The 18,012-nt window shown below is 49.0% G+C and overlaps 1 protein-coding gene across 32 annotated transcripts in view; it reads left to right on the top strand.

Moving 5' to 3' along the window:
- The window catches only part of SCRIB (scribble planar cell polarity protein), a 247,753-nt gene that overhangs the window by 44,189 nt on the left and 185,552 nt on the right, over nt 1-18,012 (top strand). For 31 of the 32 annotated variants that reach the window (XM_043507163.1, XM_043507170.1, XM_043507166.1 and 28 more), the window contains exons 11-16: nt 9,703-9,866; nt 10,533-10,657; nt 11,846-11,971; nt 12,966-13,199; nt 13,628-13,942; nt 16,237-16,299. In XM_043507163.1, coding sequence (XP_043363098.1) covers nt 9,703-9,866; nt 10,533-10,657; nt 11,846-11,971; nt 12,966-13,199; nt 13,628-13,942; nt 16,237-16,299 — 1,027 coding nt within the window. The remainder of the gene's footprint in view (nt 1-9,702; nt 9,867-10,532; nt 10,658-11,845; nt 11,972-12,965; nt 13,200-13,627; nt 13,943-16,236; nt 16,300-18,012) is intronic. The other variant, XM_043507178.1, reaches the window with a different exon arrangement.

Below are 18,012 nucleotides of genomic sequence, written 5' to 3'. Positions count from 1 at the left end.
GCTCCTGTATTTTCCACTCCATGCATCTGATGAAGTGGGTTCTAGCCCACAAAAGCTTATGCCCAAATAAATTTGTTAGTCTCTAAGGTGCCACAAGGACTCCTAGAAATTAAAAGGTGCAGCTCAAAAAGTGAAATCCCTGCAAGCTGCATGGAAACTTTTTTAAAGACACCATAATAGAAGGTCAACTTAAATGTGTACCCCCAAATTAAAAAACATAGTAAGAGAACCAAAAGAGTGCCACCGTGGCTAAACAACAAAGTAAAAGAATCAGTGAGAAGCAAAAAGACATCCTTTAAAAAGTCGAAGTTAAATCCTCGTGAGGAAAATAAGAGCATAAACTCTGGCAAATGAAGTGTAAAAATACAATTAGGAAGGCCAAAAAAAGAATTTGAGGAAGAGCTAGCCAAAGACTCAAAGTAACAGCAAAAATTTAAGTACATGAGAAGCAGGAAGCCTTCTAAACAACCAGTAGAGCCACTGGATGATCGAGGTGCTAAAGGAGCATTCAAGGATAAGGCCATTGTGGAGAAACTAAATTAATTCTTTGCATCGGTCTTTGCAGCTGAGGACGTGAGGGAGATTCCCAAACCTGAGCCATTCTTTTTGGGTGACAGATCTAAGGAACTGTCCCAGAATGAGGTGTCATTAGAGGTGGTTTTGGAACAAATTGATAAACTAAACAGTAATAAGGAACCAGGACCAGATGGTATTCACCCAAGAGTTCTGAAGGAACTTAAATGTGAAATTGCAGGTCTACTAACTGTAGTCTGTAACTTGTCATTTAAATCAGCTTCTGTACCAAATGGCTGGAGGATAGCTAATGTGATGCCAATTTTTAAAAAGGACTCCAGAGGTGATTCCGGCAATTACAGGCCAGTAAGGCTGACTTCAGTACCGGGCAAACTGGTTAAAACTATAATAAAGAACAAAATTGTCAGACACCTAGATGAACATAATTTGTTGGGGAAGAGTCAACATAGTTTTTGTAAAGGGAAATCATGCTTCACCAATCTACTAGAATTCTTTGAGGGGGTCAACGAGCATGTGGACAAGGGGGATCCAGTGGATATAATGTACTTAGATTTTCAGAAAGCCTTTGACAAGGTCCCTCACCAAAGGCTCTTAAGCAAAGTAAGCTGTCATGGGATAAGAGGGAAGTTCCTCTCATGGATTGAAAACTGTTTAAAAGATAGGAAACAAAGGGTGGGAATAAATGGTAAGTTTTCAGAATGGAGAGAGGTAAATAGTGGTGTCTCCCAGGGATCTGTCCTGGACCCAATCCTATTCAACATATTCATAAATGATCTGGAAAAAGGGGTGAACAGTGAGGTGGCAAAATTTGCAGATGATACAAAACTATTCAAGATAGATAAGTCACAGGCAGACTGTGAAGAGCTAAAAAAAGATTTCTCAAAACTGGGTGTCTGGGCAACAGAATGGCAGATGAAATTCAGTGTTGATAAATGCAAAGTAATGCACATTGGAAAACATAATCCCAGCTATACATATAAATTGATGGTGTCTAAATTAGCTGTTACCACTCAAAGAGATCTTGGAGTCATTGTGGATAGTTCTCTGAAAACATTAACTCAATGTGCAGGGGCAATCAAAAAAGTGAACAGAATGTTGGGAATCATTAAAAAAGGGATAGATAATAAGACAGAAAATATCATATTGCCTCTATATAAATCCATGGTATGCCTCATCTTGAATACTGCTTTCAGATGTGGTCATCCCATCTCAAAAAAGATATATTGGAATTAGAAAAGTTTCAGAAAAGAGCAACAAAAATGATGAGGGGTATGGAACGGCTTCAGTATGAGAAGAGAATAATAAGACTGGGACTTTTCCCCTTGGAAAAGAGATGACTAAGGGGGTATATGATTGAGGTTTATTAAATCATGACCGGTGTGGAGAAAGTAAATAAGTAAGTGTTCTTTACTCCTCATAATACAAGAACTAGGGGGTCACCAAATGAATTATAGAATATCAGGGTAGGAAGGGACCTCGGGAGGTCATCTAGTCCAACCCCCTGGTCAAAGCAGGACCAATTCCCAATTAAATCATCCCAGCCTTTGTCAAGCCTGATCTTAAAAACTTCTAAGGAAGGAGATTCCACCACCTCCCTAGGGAACCCATTCCAGTGCTTCACCACCTTCCTAGTGAAAAAGTTTTTCCTAATATCCAACCTAAACCTCTCCCACTGCAACTTGAGACCATTACCATTGGATGTTTTCCAATTTTTCCACATCCTTCTTGTAGTGTGGGGCCCAAAACTGGACACAGTACTCCAGATGAGGCTTCACCAATGTTGAATAGAGGGGAACGATCACGTCCCTCGATCTGCTGGCAATGCCTCTACTTATACATCCCAAAATGCCATTGGTCTTCTTGGCAACAAGGGCACACTGTTGACTCATATCCAGCTTCTCGTCCACTGTAACCCCTAGGTCCTTTTCTGCAGAACTGCTGCCTAGCCATTTGGTCCCTAGTCTGTAGCGGTGCATGGGATTCTTCCATCCTAAGTGCAGGACTCTGCACTTGTCCTTGTTGAACCTCATCAGATTTCTTTTGGCCCAATCCTCTAATTTGTCTAGGTCCCTCTGTATCCTATCCCTACCCTCCAGCGTATCTACCTCTCCTCCCAGTTTAGTGTCATCTGCAAACTTGCTGAGGGTGCAATTCACACTATCCTCCAGATCATTAATGAAGATATTGAAGAAAACTGGCCCGAGGACCGACCCTAGGGGCACTCAACTTGATACCAGCTGCCAACTAGACATGGAGCCATTGATCACTATCCGTTGAGCCCGACAATCTAGCCAGCTTTCTATCCACCTTATCGTCCATTCATTCAGCCCATACTTCTTTAACTTACTGGCAAGCATGTGGGAGACCGTATCAAAAGCTTTGCTAAAGTCAAGGAACAACACATCCACTGCTTTCCCCTCATCCACAGAGCCAGTTATCTCGTCGTAGAAGGCAATTAAATTAGTCAGGCATGGCTTGCCCTTGGTGAATCCCTGCTGTCTGTCCCTGATCACTTTCCTCTCGTCTAAGTGCTTCAGAATTGATTCCTTGAGGACCTGCTCCATGATTTTCCAGGGACTGAGGTGAGTCTGACTGGCCTGTAGTTCCCAGGATCCTCCTTCTCTTTTTTAAAGATGGGCACTACATTAGCCTTTTTCCAGTCGTCCAGGACCGCCTCCGATTTCCATGAGTTTTCAAAGATAATGGCCAATGGCTCTGCAATCACATCCGCCAACTCCTTTAGCACTCTTGGATGCAGCGCATCCGGCCCCATGGACTTCTGCTTATCCAGCTTTTCTAAATAGTCCTGAAGCACTCCTTTCTCCACAGAGGGTTGGTCACCTCCTCCCCATGCTGTGCTGCCCAGTGCAGCAGTCTGGGAGCTGACCTTGTTCGTGAAGACAGAGGCAGAAAAAGCATTGAGTACTTTAGCTTTTTCCACATCCTCTGTCACTAGGTTGCCTCCCTCATTCAGTAAGGGGCCCACGCTTTCCTTGACTTTCTTCTTGTTGCTAACATAGCTGAAGAAACCTTTCTTGTTACTCTTAACATCTCTTGCTAGCTGCACTTCCAGGTGTGATTTGGCCTTCCTGATTTCACTCCTGCATGCCCGAGCAATATTTTTATACTCTTCCCTGGTCATTTGTCCAATCTTCCACTTCTTGTAAGCTTCTTTTTTGTGTTTAAGATCAGCAAGGATTTCACTGTTAAGCCAAGCTGGTCGCCTGCCATATTTACTATTTTTTCTACACATCGGGATGGTTTGTCCCTGTAACCTCAATAAGGATTCTTTAAAATACTGCCAGCTCTCCTGGACTTAATAATGAAATTAATAGGCAGCAGGTTTAAAACAAATAAAAGGAAGCATTTCTTCACACAATGCATAGTCAACCTGTGGAACTCTTTGCCAGAGGATGTTGTGAAGGCCAAGACTATAACGGTTCAAAAAAGAACTAGATACTTTCATGGAGGATAGGTCTATCAATGGCTATTAGCCATGAAGGGCAGGGATGGTGTCCCTAGCCTCTCTTTGCCAGAAGCTGAGAATGAGTGACAGAGAATTGATCACTTAATGATTCCCTGTTCTGTTCATTCCCTCTGGGGCACCTGGCATTGGCCACTGTCGGAAGACAGGTTACTGGGCTAGATGGACCTTTGGTCTGACCTAGTATGGTCGTTCTCATGTTCTAAATCCCTCCTCCCTGACTGACCCAGCAGACACCTGGCTCCAGCTCTTGAAGAGGTGGGACAAGAACGCTGATCTCTTGTCCCCTCCTGTCCAGCTCCATCTTCCACTGTTTTTCAGCCCTCGTATCCACTTTCTTTTCCCAAGTGTCTCACTTAGGCTGTCAGCACTCGTGGAGTGCAATGCGCCCCTGTTAAAGGACAGCACAAGACCTCGGCACCACTTAGTCTCTCTAGGCCCAGGAGTGTGGCAGCTTGGCTGGCCACCCTTACAGATGCCAATCTCTGTGGGTGTGGGGGCCCCTTTCTCTCCAGGCTGGCACAGTATCCAGAGTTTCTGCCTGGACAGGCAGGTTCTCGGCCAGATCTCCCTTCCCTGTGCAATAGTCCACTGGGCATTGCTGTTGGGAGCCTATGGGCAGAGGGACTTCTCTACTTCTACTTGATAGTCTGCTTTTTATGCACCCAAGGATGGCAGTAGCCACAGCATTACACTGAGGACTCATGTTGGGGAAATTATCTATGGTGACCTCTGAATACTTTTCTGAGTCACTGCTTTCCAAGACAGTCTCCCATCCCGTAGGTATAACCTGTATTCTTGATTCTCAGCAGCATTACCTGGGATTTGGCTCCGTTAAAATGTTCGGTAAGACTATGACCATTTAACCAAGTGATTCAGTATTTTTCAGTTCACCTCATATGAGTACTGTAGTGTAATCTCTTTATCGTGAAAGTGCAACTCACAAATGTAGATTTTTTTTTTTGTTACATAACTGCATTCATAAACAAAACAGTGTAAAACTTTAGAGCCTACAAATCCACTCAGTCCTACTTCTTGTTCAGCCAATTGCTAAGACAAATAATGTCAGGTTTCGGAGTAGCAGCCGTGTTAGTTTGTATTCGCAAAAAGAAAAGGAGGACTTGTGGCACCTTAGAGACTAACAAATTTATTTGAGCATAAGCTTTCGTGAGCTACAGCTCACTTCATCGGATGCATTCAGTGGAAAATACAGTGGGGAGATTTATATACACACACAGAGAACATGAAACAATGGGTATTACCATACCCACTGTAAGGAGAGTGATCACTTAAGATGAGCTATTATCAGCAGGTAGGGAGGGTGGGGGGAAGGAAGAAAACCTTTTGTGGTGATGATCAAGGTGGGCCATTTCCAGCAGTTGACAAGAACGTCTGAGGAACGGTGGAGGGGTGGGGGGGATAACATGGGGAAATAGTTTTACTTTGTGTAATGACCCATCCACTCCCAGTCTCTATTCAAGCCTAAGTTAATTGTATCCAGTTTGCAAATTAATTCCAATTGAGCAGTCTCTCATTGGAGTCTGTTTCTGATATTTTTTTGTTGAAGAATAGCCACACTCAGGTCTGTAATCGAGTGATCGGAGAGATTGAAGTGTTCTCCAACTGGTTTTTGAATGTTATAATTCTTGACGTCTGATTTGTGTCCATTTATACTTTTACATAGAGACTGTCCAGTTTAGCCAATGTACATGGCAGAGGGGCATTGCTGGCACATGATGGCATATATCACATTGGTAGATGCGCAGGTGAACAAGCCTCTGATAGTGTGGCTGATGTGATTAGACCCTATGATGGTGTCACCTGAATAGATATGTGAATAGAGTTGGCAACGGGCTTTGTTGCAAGGATAGGTTCCTGGGTTAGTGGTTTTGTTGTGTGGTGTAAGGTTGCTGGTGAGTATTTGCTTCAGGTTGGAGGGCTGTCTGTAAGCAAGGACTGGCCTGTCTCCCAAGATCTGTGAGAGTGATGGGTCGTCCTTCAGGATAGGTTGTAGATCCTTGATGATGCATTGGAGAGGTTTTAGTTGGGGGCTGAAGGTGATTGCTAGTGGTGTTCTGTTATTTTCTTTGTTGGGCCTGTCCTGTAGTAGGTGACTTCTGGGTACTCTTCTGGCTCTGTCAATCTGTTTCTTCACTTCAGCAGGTGGGTATGGTAGTTGTAGGAATGCTTGATAGAGATCTTGTAGGTGTTTGTTTCTGTCTGAGGGATTGGAGCAAATGCGGTTATATCGTAGAGCTTGGCTGTAAACAATGGATCGTGTGGTGTGGTCTGGGTGAAAGCTGGAGGCATGTAGGTAGGAATAGCGGTCAGTAGGTTTCCGATATAGGGTGGTGTTTATGTGACCATCGCGTATTGGCACCATAGTGTCCAGGAAGTGGATCTCTTGTGTGGACTGGTCCAGGCTGAGGTTGATGGTGGGATGGAAACTGTTGAAATCCTGGTGGAATTCCTCAAGGGCTTCTTTTCCATGGGTCCAGATGATGATGTCATCAATGTAGCGCAAGTAGAGTAGGGGCATTAGGGGACGAGAGCTGAGGAAGCGTTGTTCTAAGTCAGCCATAAAAATGTTGGCATACTGTGGGGCCATGCGGGTACCCATAGCAGTGCCGCTGATTTGAAGGTATACATTGTCCCCAAATGTGAAATAGTTATGGGTGAGGACAAAGTCACAAAGTTCAGCCACCAGGTTAGCCATGACATTATCGGGAATACTGTTCCTGACGGCTTGTAGTCCATCTTTGTGTGGAGTGTTGGTGTAGAGGCTTCTACATCCATAGTGGCTAGGATGGTGTTTTTAGGAAGATCACCGATGAATTGTAGTTTCCTCAGGAAGTCAGTGGTGTGTCGAAGATAGCTGGGAGTGCTGGTAGCATAGGGCCTGAGGGGGGAGTCTACATAGCCAGACAATCCTGCTGTCAGGGTGCCAATGCCTGAGATGATGGGGCGTCCAGGATTTCCAGATTTATGGATCTTGGGTGGCAGATAGAATACCCCTGGTTGGGGTTCCAGGGGTGTGTCTATGCGGATTTGTTCTTGTGCTTTTTCAGGGAGTTTCTTGAGCAGATGGTGTAGTTTCTTTTGGTAACTCTCGGTGGGCTCAGAGGGTAATGGCTTGTAGAAAGTGGTGTTGGAGAGCTGCCTAGTAGCCTCTTGACAAAATGCAAAGAAGGTACCAATGTGAGATTTCTAAAGATCGCTATAGCACTTGACCCAAGATTTAAGGATCTGAAGTACCTTCCAAAATCTGAGAGGGATGAGGTGTGGAGCGTGCTTTTAGAAGTCTTAAAAAAGCAGCACTCCAATGTGAAAACTGCAGAACTCGAACCACCAAAAAAGAGAGCCAATTTTCTGCTGGTGGCATCTGACTCAGATGAGGAAAAGGAATGTGTCAGTCTGCACTGCTTTGGATAGTTATCGAGTAGAACTCATGTCCTCTAGAATGGGAGTTGAATCATGAAGGGACATTTGAATCAGTGCAATGTGAATGCCTGTTCTCGCTTTCAGGTGACATTATAAACAAGAAGTGGGCAGCATTCTCTCCTGCAAATGTAAACAAACTTGTTTGAGCGATTGGCTGAAAAAGAAGTAGGAGTGAGTGGATTTATAGGCTCTAAAGTTTTACATTGGTTTATTTTTGAATGCAGCTATTTTTGTACATAATTGTACATTTGTAAGTTCAACTTTCATGATAGAGATTGCACTACAGTACTTGTATTAGGTTAATTGAAAAATACAATTTCTTTTGTTTTTTTACAGTGCAAATGTTTGCAATCAAAAATAACGTGAGCACTGTACACTTCGTATTCTGTGTTGTAATTTAAATCAATATATTTGAAAATGTAGAAAACATCCAAAAATATTTAAATAAATGGTATTTTATTATTGTCTAACAACGCAATTAATCACGATTAATTTTTTTAATCGCTTGACAGCCCTAAAATTGTTTTATCACCACTTCCACATCTCTTTTTAACCAGGATGGCTTCTTGCCATCTGTAACTTTTTTTTTTTAATATGTCTGTAAAAGTGTGGTTTTTAGGGTATGGAATAGCATGTCCTTGAACAATTCTCAGTTTTTGTTAACGCTTCCCACTTAAATTCCCAGTTAGCCAATAGTTGCTTTAAGCTTTGGAAAATTGGCCCTTTTAAAGTTCCAAATATACATATTCCTGGTTGGTACCATATTCTGTTAGTGCAAGGTAAATATAACCAGGTCATGATCTGTCTGATACTTTGAGTGCTGTTGTAACGCACACAATGAGAACAAGTGACAGTGACCGTAGAGTCTCTGCAGGCTTGGGGTCAGAGTGGAATTTCTGCTGTCTGCTTTCTGGCTTTACAGCAAAATCCTGCACCTTGAAAGGGATTTGATGGGTACCAGAGCTTCGAGATGCCACTTTTTCCTCCTCTGTTAGAGCAGTCCGTTGTCATGTTGCACCATGACTAAGGCTGAGAGTTTGTCACGGATTCTGTGACTTTGTGGGATCTCCGTGACTTCTGCAGCGGCCGGTGCAGTTGGCCTGGGGGCTGCCTGAGTAGCTCAGGCAGCCCCTGGGGCAGTCTTGGGTCATCACGTCCCACTCCCTCAGCAGCAGCAGGAGTTTGGGTGTGGGAGACGGCTCAGGTCAGGAAGTTGGGTTGAGGGCTCTGGGTGGTGCTTACTTCTGGGGGCTCCCCGGAAGCAGCGACATGTCCCTCCATCAGCTCCTAAACAGAGGTATGGCCAGAGGTGTGCCTCTGCCCATAGGTGCTGCTCCCGCATCTCCCATTGTCTGTAATTCCCTGGCGGAGCTGGCGCTCGGGGCGGAGGCAGCGTGCAGAGCTTCCTGGCTGTGCCTCTGCATAGGAGCCAAGGGAGGGACATGTCGCTGTTTCCGGGGAGTTGCGTGGAGCCGGGTAGGGAGCCTACCAGCACTGACAACACCCCCCTTCCCCCACCCCCGAGTATCAGCGGGGGTCTGGGCTGTCGTCCCCCCACCCCCGAGTATCAGCGGGGGTCTGGGCTGTCGTCCCTCCCACCCCCCCGAGAGCACCTGTGGTCCCCCCTAGGCTGCCCCTTTCCCCCAAGATTTAGTCAGGGATATATAGTACAAGTCATGGACAGGTCACAGGCCATGAATTTTTGTTTACTGCCTGTGACCTGTCCATGACTTTTACAAAAAAAAAAATAACCATGATTAAAACATAGTCTTAAGTATGATCTCCTGGCACTGCCTGGTTGGAGTCCTGCAGTGGGAAGCGCATAGGCCCTGGATTGGTTAGACGCTCTGCTTGCCAGGAGTTTTCAGGAACTTGATTGGCCTGGGGCAGAGTTGTCTTTTCCCTAGTGCAGATCAGTGGGGTTTCCTTCCCATTTTCCAGACAAACTCCACTTGCAGGCTGGGAGTGAGCCCTGGGTGGTTAGAATACAAGTGCCCCTCTTTTACCCACAGTCATAGAGCTGACAGTGTGGTGGTAGAAGGCTTTGGGAGGACAGTTATACTGCAGAACAGTCTGGCAAGAGCTGCGTGGCGTCTCCATCATGAGAGAGATTCAACCCTGGGGAGAGAGGCTCTGCCTCAGGGTTTGCTCCATCCTGACTCGATGCTAGTGGAGGAATTCAAGGGCCCAGTGGATGTTCCTTCTAAGCTAATGGGGTCTCATCAGCCATGTTTCTCATACAGGCTGCAGAATTTGCCCTTTGCCCTGACAAATCTCAACCTGAAGGCCCTGTGGCTTGCAGAGAACCAGTCCCAGCCCATGCTGAAATTCCAGACAGAAGATGATAAGACGGGCGAAAAGGTTCTCACCTGTTACCTGCTGCCCCAGCAGCCGTCTCCCAGTCTAGGTAAGATGCCCCATGTGAGTGCTTCTCCATGGTGCCTTGTCCCCTCTGGAGAATAGGGAAACAGTCCTGTGAAGAAGGGCTGTCCTCTCTCTTCTCTCTGAGATGTGAGGCCAAGATCCCATTGTTGCCCTCTCCCCTGGTGTCTCTCTCTTGGTTCCTATTCCCAGATGTCTCCTCTTTACCGCCCTTGGACTAGTCTCTGTTCATGTGGTTATTGTGATTGATGTAACAGGCCTGGGCTCCCAGCTGGTGACATGGGGAATCTTCCCAAGTTGGAGAATGCTAAAGCTGTGAAACTGCCTCTCCAGCAGCTGGCATCAGCTCCCTTTAGCTAACCATTCCCTTTTGCTGCTGAACTAGAGACTGCTCTGTGCTATACAAGCATCACAGCTTCTGTTTCTTCCCCTCTTCCTACCCAGCGCTGGAACTGGATCCTTCATGGCCCCTTGTAGAGGTTGCCAAGTGTCATGCAACCCTGTCAGGGACCACTGAAAGGGTGACAGGACCCTGGCAACACAGTCTCTCTCCCTAAAGTCCCTGCCGCTTGATGGCTATGGTGGGAGCTCTCTGATAGAGATGGCCTTGTCAGTGGGAAGAGTGTGTCACTCAGGCCCCAAATCCTCATTGCCCAGGAGCTGGCTCTCTCTTTATCATCTTTCTCTGCAGAGAATCTCCTGCAGAACAGTGTGGATGAAAGTTGGACAGACACCAACTTGAACCGGGTCAGTGTGATCCAGTTTTTGGACGAGCCCAAAGCTGATGATGACGAGGAGGCTGGAGCTGAGAAGAGAGTAAGAGAAACAGGCGTGGTGGGTTGTTCAGGGCCTTGCCAGCTTCCTAAGGAAATGTGTTCTGGAGACTTCTGCAGGGCAAGGAGCAATGTTTCTGCCCAGAGCTGCCTCTCCCTCCCCAAGGGGTATGGTATGGGATGTGGTATGAGCTGCATCTCCTCTAGCCCTTGGGTCCTAGAGGGGACACACCATCCAGGCTCAGGGGAACTAGTCTCTGTGCCAGGTCATCCACCCCAGAGACATGTACAGCATGAGGGCTGGCAGGTGTAAGAGCAGCAGCTGCCAATAAGGCGCCTACATAGGTTTGCATTCCCGACACTGCCCTATTAAGAATAGAACTGTTGCTACTAACTCACTTTACAAAAGGTTCACCAAATAGTCATCCCATGGTGGTGGCTTTCAGTCACTACAATTCCACTGCTCTGCCCCCAGTCCTCAGCCTCTTGATCTGGACAGACAGTCCCCCTGACTTGGGAACTAATGCACTGGAGGGGAAAACCCTGTATCCCATGACTACGCATCAGTCACTCAGCTTTTACAGCCCTAGGTGAAGTCAGAGCCAGAGAAACATGGCCGGTTATTTTACTTCAAACTCTAGAGTGGTGAGGCATGGTGGAGGCCACAGCGACCTGTCTGTGATGCTAGAGGATCCAGCAGGACTTCTGACTTTAGCAGATGGAGAGTCATTGGACTGGAATCTAGCCCCTTGTAATAAAAGGAGGTTAGAGCAAGTCCCGGTGCTGGGCCTGCTCTGGGAGTCCCTAGGGCCTTCAGCCCCATGAGTGTTTGTGGTTTTCTACCACCATGTTCTATTGTTTGAAATGCTGTTCTCTTGCCTGTTGCTTTGGGACAGATCCACTCAATAAGTGCCATTGGCGCTGCTGAGACGCAGGAGACTGTAGCATGCACTAAAGGAGTACCAGAGAGATTGAGGGGAATCTACCTGCATTCTCCCCTCAGGGCTCCTGCTCACCATAGCACAGAATTGGAGGTGGGGGAGTATTCAGCCCCATGGCAGTGAGGTGGGGCACAGTTGAGGCTGCATCTCCCCCTGAGTTGGGGCCAGCTCCAGGTTTGGCATTCTTTGTTGGCAAAGTGTGAGGATGAGCTGCTGTGCAGTCTAAAGGTCCGGAGTCTCTGAGCTCTGTGCACTGGCTTATCTGCTCTGATGCTCTCTTTCCCTGGCAGGGCCTGCAGCGCAGAGCAACTCCTCACCCTAGTGAGCTGAAGGTCATGAAGAAAGTGATTGAAGTTCGGCGCAATGAGGTATATTCTGCGAAGCCTGATGTGGACCTGGATTCTCCGAACTCAGAGGTGAGTGCTTCCTGCACAGAGAGTGGGACCACACCAGAAAGTTGCAGAGCTCTCTGGCGTGTACCCTTAATTGCACCAGCTGAGCATGAATTGATCCCTGCAGAGATCAGAGCCAGTAGCATGGGAGCTCTGGAACTGGGGCTTTATTGAATTGACAGTGCAGGGGGTGGTGCAGCACTTTTCTGCGGTGGGGCAGCAATGTCTGTAGGCTTGGCCAAAGGAGGGAATTGTTAGGAGGCACTGAAATGAAGAGCACGTGGAATCCTGGTGCACTGACGTAGTGTGGGAGTCCCATGCAGAGGGGGCAACAAGAGCGGGACAAGGAAAAAAGTGGGCATGAAAACTGGCACTATTGGCATAGTATGAGGAAGGCCAAAGGAGATCAGCTTGCATGTGGGCTGGGCCAAGGCAGAGCAGTACCTTGACAGCCTGTGTGCAAAGTGATGCATTCTTAGGGCAGTTTTGGGCACAGGACTTGGCATCAGGCAACTCGGGGGTTGCCCCTGGCTCTGGCTCTGACCCTCACTTGATTGCTGTGTGACCTTTGTGTGAATCGCTGTCCTTCTGAGTCATTCTGTCTGTGTCCCTTTGCCCTGGCGATAATGCAGCCCCCTCAGCAGGGAAGGAGCCGTAGTAATAGCTAGTAATGGCTTTCCCTTCACTCCATACAGAGAGCTTCCAGTCATTCCCTGGTCATCCCCAAATGAGTGACAATGCATTGTTCTGCAGCTGCTGTCAGCTGAGTTCCCTACCGAAGTCTTTCCTCCAGGTGTAACACTGGTGACAGCACTCTGTGCTAAGTACCAGGCTGGCTGTTTCATGGGCTGGGATGGAGCGAGCTGGGGAGTGGCACAGATGAGGCCGGGCAGCCCACTTAAGCAGTTGGGATCCTGCTGGGCCAAGGTCTGCAGCACTCGGTGCTGGTCCCATTCCACCTTTCTTTGTGCCCCTTTGGCTTCTGCCTCAGTTCTCACTGCCCGTCCCTCTCCCACAGGAGAAGAGGCTGAGTGCCATGTCCAATCGCAGCGAGGACTCGCATGTCTCCAATAGCACTGTCTCTGCCAACTTCAGGGAGGAGGAGGAGGAGGGGGGAGGGGGAGTCAGGCTGAATGGGCAAGTACCCAAAACACAGGAGCTGGAGAATGAGGCGAAGCCTGGAGCTGAAGAAGAGCAAGAGGTGGAGGCGGTGGCTGGTCAAGAGGAGGAGCTGGAAGTGGAGTACAATGAGGTAGGAGCTGCACTGGGTTGTTTTGTGGAGGCTCCTGGTGGAGCCTGTCTGGAGATCTCCCAGAGGCAGAGCAGCAGGGAGATGGCTGGAGGCGTGGATGGGAATGGGAGGTGGGATAGAACCTGAATGTTTGCAGAGCAGGTGGGCACAGGCAGAGGCCATGGAAGTCGGGTATGGGTGGAAGGTCAGGGGCACAGGGGTGCTGGCAGGGTCCTGGAGCTGAGTGTGGTGGAAGCTGCTCTGAATGTTGCTCCTGGACTTGTCCTGAATAGTGTCAGAAGAGCAGCCCTTGGTCTGTTCCTCCTGCCTGTGTGCAGGGCCCAGCCCTGACTAGGTTGGCATTGCAGACCAGCAGCTGTCAATGCTTTGCCCCCAGGTCCAGCTGTTGTCTGAGGCTCACAGCCATTCATGGGTCTTTGTCATTGTAGCCCACAGTGCATTTTGCTGAGGACACTCTGATCCGGAGCGAGGATGAAGATGAGGATGAAGACCGGCCGTTCCCTGTGGAGAAGCAGCGGCTGATCCGCAAGGACACACCTCACTATAAGAAACACTTTAAGATCACCAAGCTGCCCAAGCCAGAGGCAGTGGTGGCGCTCCTGCAGGGGCTGAACAGTGACAGGGTCCCTGAGGAGGAGGAGCTGGGGGGCTGCAATAACAATGCAGAGCCTGAGGAGCAGGAGGAGGCCTGGGACAAGGACGATACGAAGAACGGAGCCTTGTCCACACAGCCGTCAGTCAAGGTAGGGCCTTGGAGGGTGCTGCACAGGCTGGGAACTCCCTGCTGCTCTCTGGGCTGCCTTTCTGCCTATCCAGCTGCTGGGAGGCAGAGGGTGGGTATCCAGAGCCCCTAAATGGCTGTGCTTTGAGCTGCCAGGCCCACATGGTGCTGAAGAGAAAACCCGAGAAGAGAGACTTCAGGAGACACTGTGCTGTGGGTGGAAGAGCTGGGCTTGTCTTGGGGTCAGTGCTGCTGGTTTGTAGCCTTGCCAGCTTCCCAGACTCTCCTCCCTGTCTTCCGTCCAGACAGTATGTCTCACCCATTGCTGTAGGATGTGTTCCATGCTGTGAGAGTCATCCTCGTCCCCCAACCTGAGACAGGTTTTCTCCTCCCAGCTCTGTGGGTGCTGCTTCTCTTCTGCACTGGGGTGAGCTCTCTTTCTGGGCAGATCTGTCATACTTGCTCTGGGTGCCTGGTGCCAGCCTGTTGCACAGAAGTGCCCCCTGTGGGAGGACGGGTAGTGGCTGCAGAGTAGCACATGGCTCTCCATTGTCCTGAGGAGCTATGCTACTCACGAGTCTTCAGGATGGGGATGATTCCAGTGGCACAAGCACTGGGTGCACTAGGAGAATTGTACTCTGCATTCACTCCACACAGCAGGCCAAGTGCTGCCCTGAGGGCACTACCCTACCATGTACCATGGGAACCTGGGGCCAGGGAGCACCATCCTGCTCGTGTTTGCCCCGCCAGCAGTTGGAAAGGTGGGAGGGTATCTGCCCAGCTCTGAGTGGAGTTAACACGCATGGGCAGGCACTTACGGGAACATTTGTCTAGAGAATGGTGTTCATGGGTTATCATGGAGATGTGTTGGTGTGTGGCTAAGGAGGTAACTGGGATGATCTATGGCGTCAGCTGGAAGTGGGTTTGGAGTTGGTGGCTATGTTGTGAGGCATATCAAGCTGGGAGAGAATTAGGGTTATGATGTGGTGTAGTCTCCATTGTGGAATTGCCCCCCCAGTTCCCAGCTCCTGGAGCTGTGCCTTGGAGCTGGTATAAAGTGCTGGGTTGAAGCTTATGGTCCTATTCAGGCTAGGAGGCCCTCTGTTCCCTGTGGGGCTGGAGAGGCTTCCTGACCAAAGTGAGGGAGGTTTTCATGCACTCAGACTCTTTTGTTGATGTTGGGGCCTCCCTTTTTGCCCACACTGATACCTGCTCCCCTGGGGTTGCCGTGGTTCCCAGCACACAGGCCCCTTGCCATGTGAGACCCTCTGAGCTGAAAACAAGAGATGTGTATCAGGAGTGTGCAAAGCTGGCTCTGGCCCTCCCTGCCTCAGAGTTCAGCTGTTACCTGGAAAATGGCCTAGACCAAGAAGGCTTCTTCCAGCCTGGCACCATGGGCTTAGGGTCCACTCCCGTAGGCAAAGCCCAGTGAAGATCATGCAGGCACTGGTGCCACAGCTTCTGCATCTCCCTATGGTCAAGTCTGTGCTGCTGATGGTTGCAAGGCCTCTACTAGGAGCTGTCCTTCTCAAGGGGTTGGGTCAGATACCTTTTCCAGCAAGGCAGATTTGCAGGCCTGACCTCTTCTCTGAGCTTCTCTCCTGGAGTGGAGATGTGAGTGCTGTGTCCTTGGGGAACCGCAGGTGAGGGATGGGGGTGTGTGCGTGTGTGTATGTTGGACAGGCAGAGAGGAGGCGGGAGTGAATCATGACCTAGAGTTTCTGGCATGAAAACTGGTGCCCTAGGGAAATCCCGAGCGGTCTTGTACTAGAGGTCTCCTGTGTACTGAGGATGGACGTGAGAGCAGGACACTTGTGGCCTTTGGCAGGATGGGCTGTTGCGCTGGAGCCTTTTCTCCAGGAGGGTGGCATGGTGAGATTGTGGGGTAGCCTCTGTCCCCTGTGTGCAGCAGCTGGGTGGTGCTACAGGGCCTTTCTCTCCTCTCTTCTGTATCATTCAATCCTTCATTCTTCCTGGATGGGGCACAACAGGGCTCATAATGGCGAGTAATGTTCAGCTCGTGAAGTTGGAGTTCAGATCCTGAGTGCCAAGCACAAATAATGTGGTCCCAGGGCATGGAGTTCTATGAGTCTGGCCTAGCAGGATTGGCATTCTCAGTGCTCTGACCACAGGGGAGGTGGCCCTGTCTGGTGCTCTGTGTGGTGAGTGGTGTGGGAGAGGAGATCTATCCCCATGCTGTGTGGCAGGGCCTGTCTCTCAGCGGTGTGCAGTCGGGTGGTGGTGGTGGTAATGGTGGTGGGTTTGGTTTTTGCTCCACTAATCCGCATGCCTCTTTGCTGGTTCCTGTCCTAACAGGGGGTGTCGTTTGATCAAGCCAATAATCTGCTGATTGAGCCTGCTCGCATTGAGGAGGAAGAGGTCTGTACCATTCCTGCTGTTCTCTCTCTGCCAGAAATCATCCCACCTGCTTGATTTGCTTCCCAGTCTGAGTCATTGTTGCAGGGGGAATTCTGCTCTGTCTGGGACAAGTGGCTTCTGGACCTGACAAATAACAAATGCACAATGATTGTTTCTTCCCCATCTTTCCCCTCCTTCCCTGCCTTTCCATAACTGAGGTGAGAATGGCTGCTGCAGATCTGGGGTGAGGTGGGAGAAATTTAGGAAACCTGTGCAGGTTGAGAGTTCAATCCCTGCTTGCATTGCACTGAGGAAGAGGGGAGCCAGTCAGATGCGTGGGGAGCGGGAGAGCAATAAGCAACATTTTGTGAAGGGGGCGTTAAGGCAGGAACAAAATCTGTTGGAGGTGGTGTCTGAGCACAAGGGCTTGGAATGACTGCTTGTACCCTATGGTGAGGCTGTAACTCAGGAGCCTGCGCGGTGCAGTAGGTGTGGGGATTGGAGCAAGTGTCTCCCAGCCCAAGTGACCGTGTGGTCCAGTGACTCATTCTCAGGGCAGTTTAAGGGAAGCTCTCAAAAGCACTATGTAAATGTCTTCTCTTCTCCTGCCCCTCTTCAGGACTTTGTGATGTTTCAAAGGAGATTCTTAAAGCAGCTGTAAGAGTCACTTTTGTAGCAGGTGACAGCAGAGGGATATTTTCTCTGCCTTCCAAACTCACTGGAATTTTCCAGAGCCCCATCTGTGTCACAGATCAAGCTTATGCCTCTCGCTACCAGGGCTCACTTTGTCTATGAACTTTCTGACAGTTACCACATTCTGAGTGGGCTTGTCCTGTTCCTTGAGTCCAGGGGAGTATCACCCTCTCGCTGCCACTCTGCAGTGGAGCCAGCTCCGCGGCTGGGAAGGAGGAGGTTTCTCCCTGATTTTCCAGGTGACATATGCAGCCTCTGCTGTTGGAATGTCTCCTGCCATCAGCCCTATTGCTCCATTCCCACTCAGAGGGCACTTTGGTCTGCTGGGAGCTGGCAGAGTACAGAAATGAGATGGATGCCACCATCTGAACTACTGACAACCAGACCCTGTTGTCAGTGCTGAATGCTCGCACCCAGAATGCTTCAGCTGTAATGATAATATCTACATCTCATATAGCATGTGCCATGCCAAGCCCCCAAGAGCTGGGTGCTGTATCAGAGTCCTGGCATTGCTGCTGATGCAATAGTGTGTCCTTGAACTTCCCTATCTGCTCCCTCCCCTATGCTTGATAGCCAGGCCTCTCTGTCTGGTACAGGAGCAGGAGTTTCTTGGAGCAGAGTGAAGGAAGATCTGCTCTTTCTATGGAAATGTTGGAGAGATGTTGGCCTTGGGAAGAATGCAGGCTTGATGTCCTCTGATTCTGAGCAGTTCTCCTCTCTGTGTATCTCAAGAATGTCTCCATGGCTCTGGAGTGCTAAGGACATTGACATCAGATGAGGAAGCTCTGACAACACATCTCTCCCTGTCACTCAGGGTATGTTTACACTGTGATAAAAGACCTGCAGCACAGCCATGGCTGGCTTGGGTCAGCTGTCTCAGACTCATGGGGCTTTAAAATTGCAGTGTAGATGCTCGGGCTTGGGCTGGAGCCTGAGACCTCACAATGGACAGGAGGGCCCTAGAACTCGACTGCAGCCTATACTTGAATGTGTACATTGCAGTTTTATAGCCCCACAGCCATAGCCCTGAGTCCGAGTTAG

Source organism: Dermochelys coriacea, chromosome 2, assembly GCF_009764565.3.
Source record: "Dermochelys coriacea isolate rDerCor1 chromosome 2, rDerCor1.pri.v4, whole genome shotgun sequence".
In the NCBI taxonomy this organism is placed as follows: Eukaryota; Metazoa; Chordata; order Testudines; family Dermochelyidae; genus Dermochelys; species Dermochelys coriacea.
This window is presented reverse-complemented; position numbering and strand designations above follow the sequence as displayed.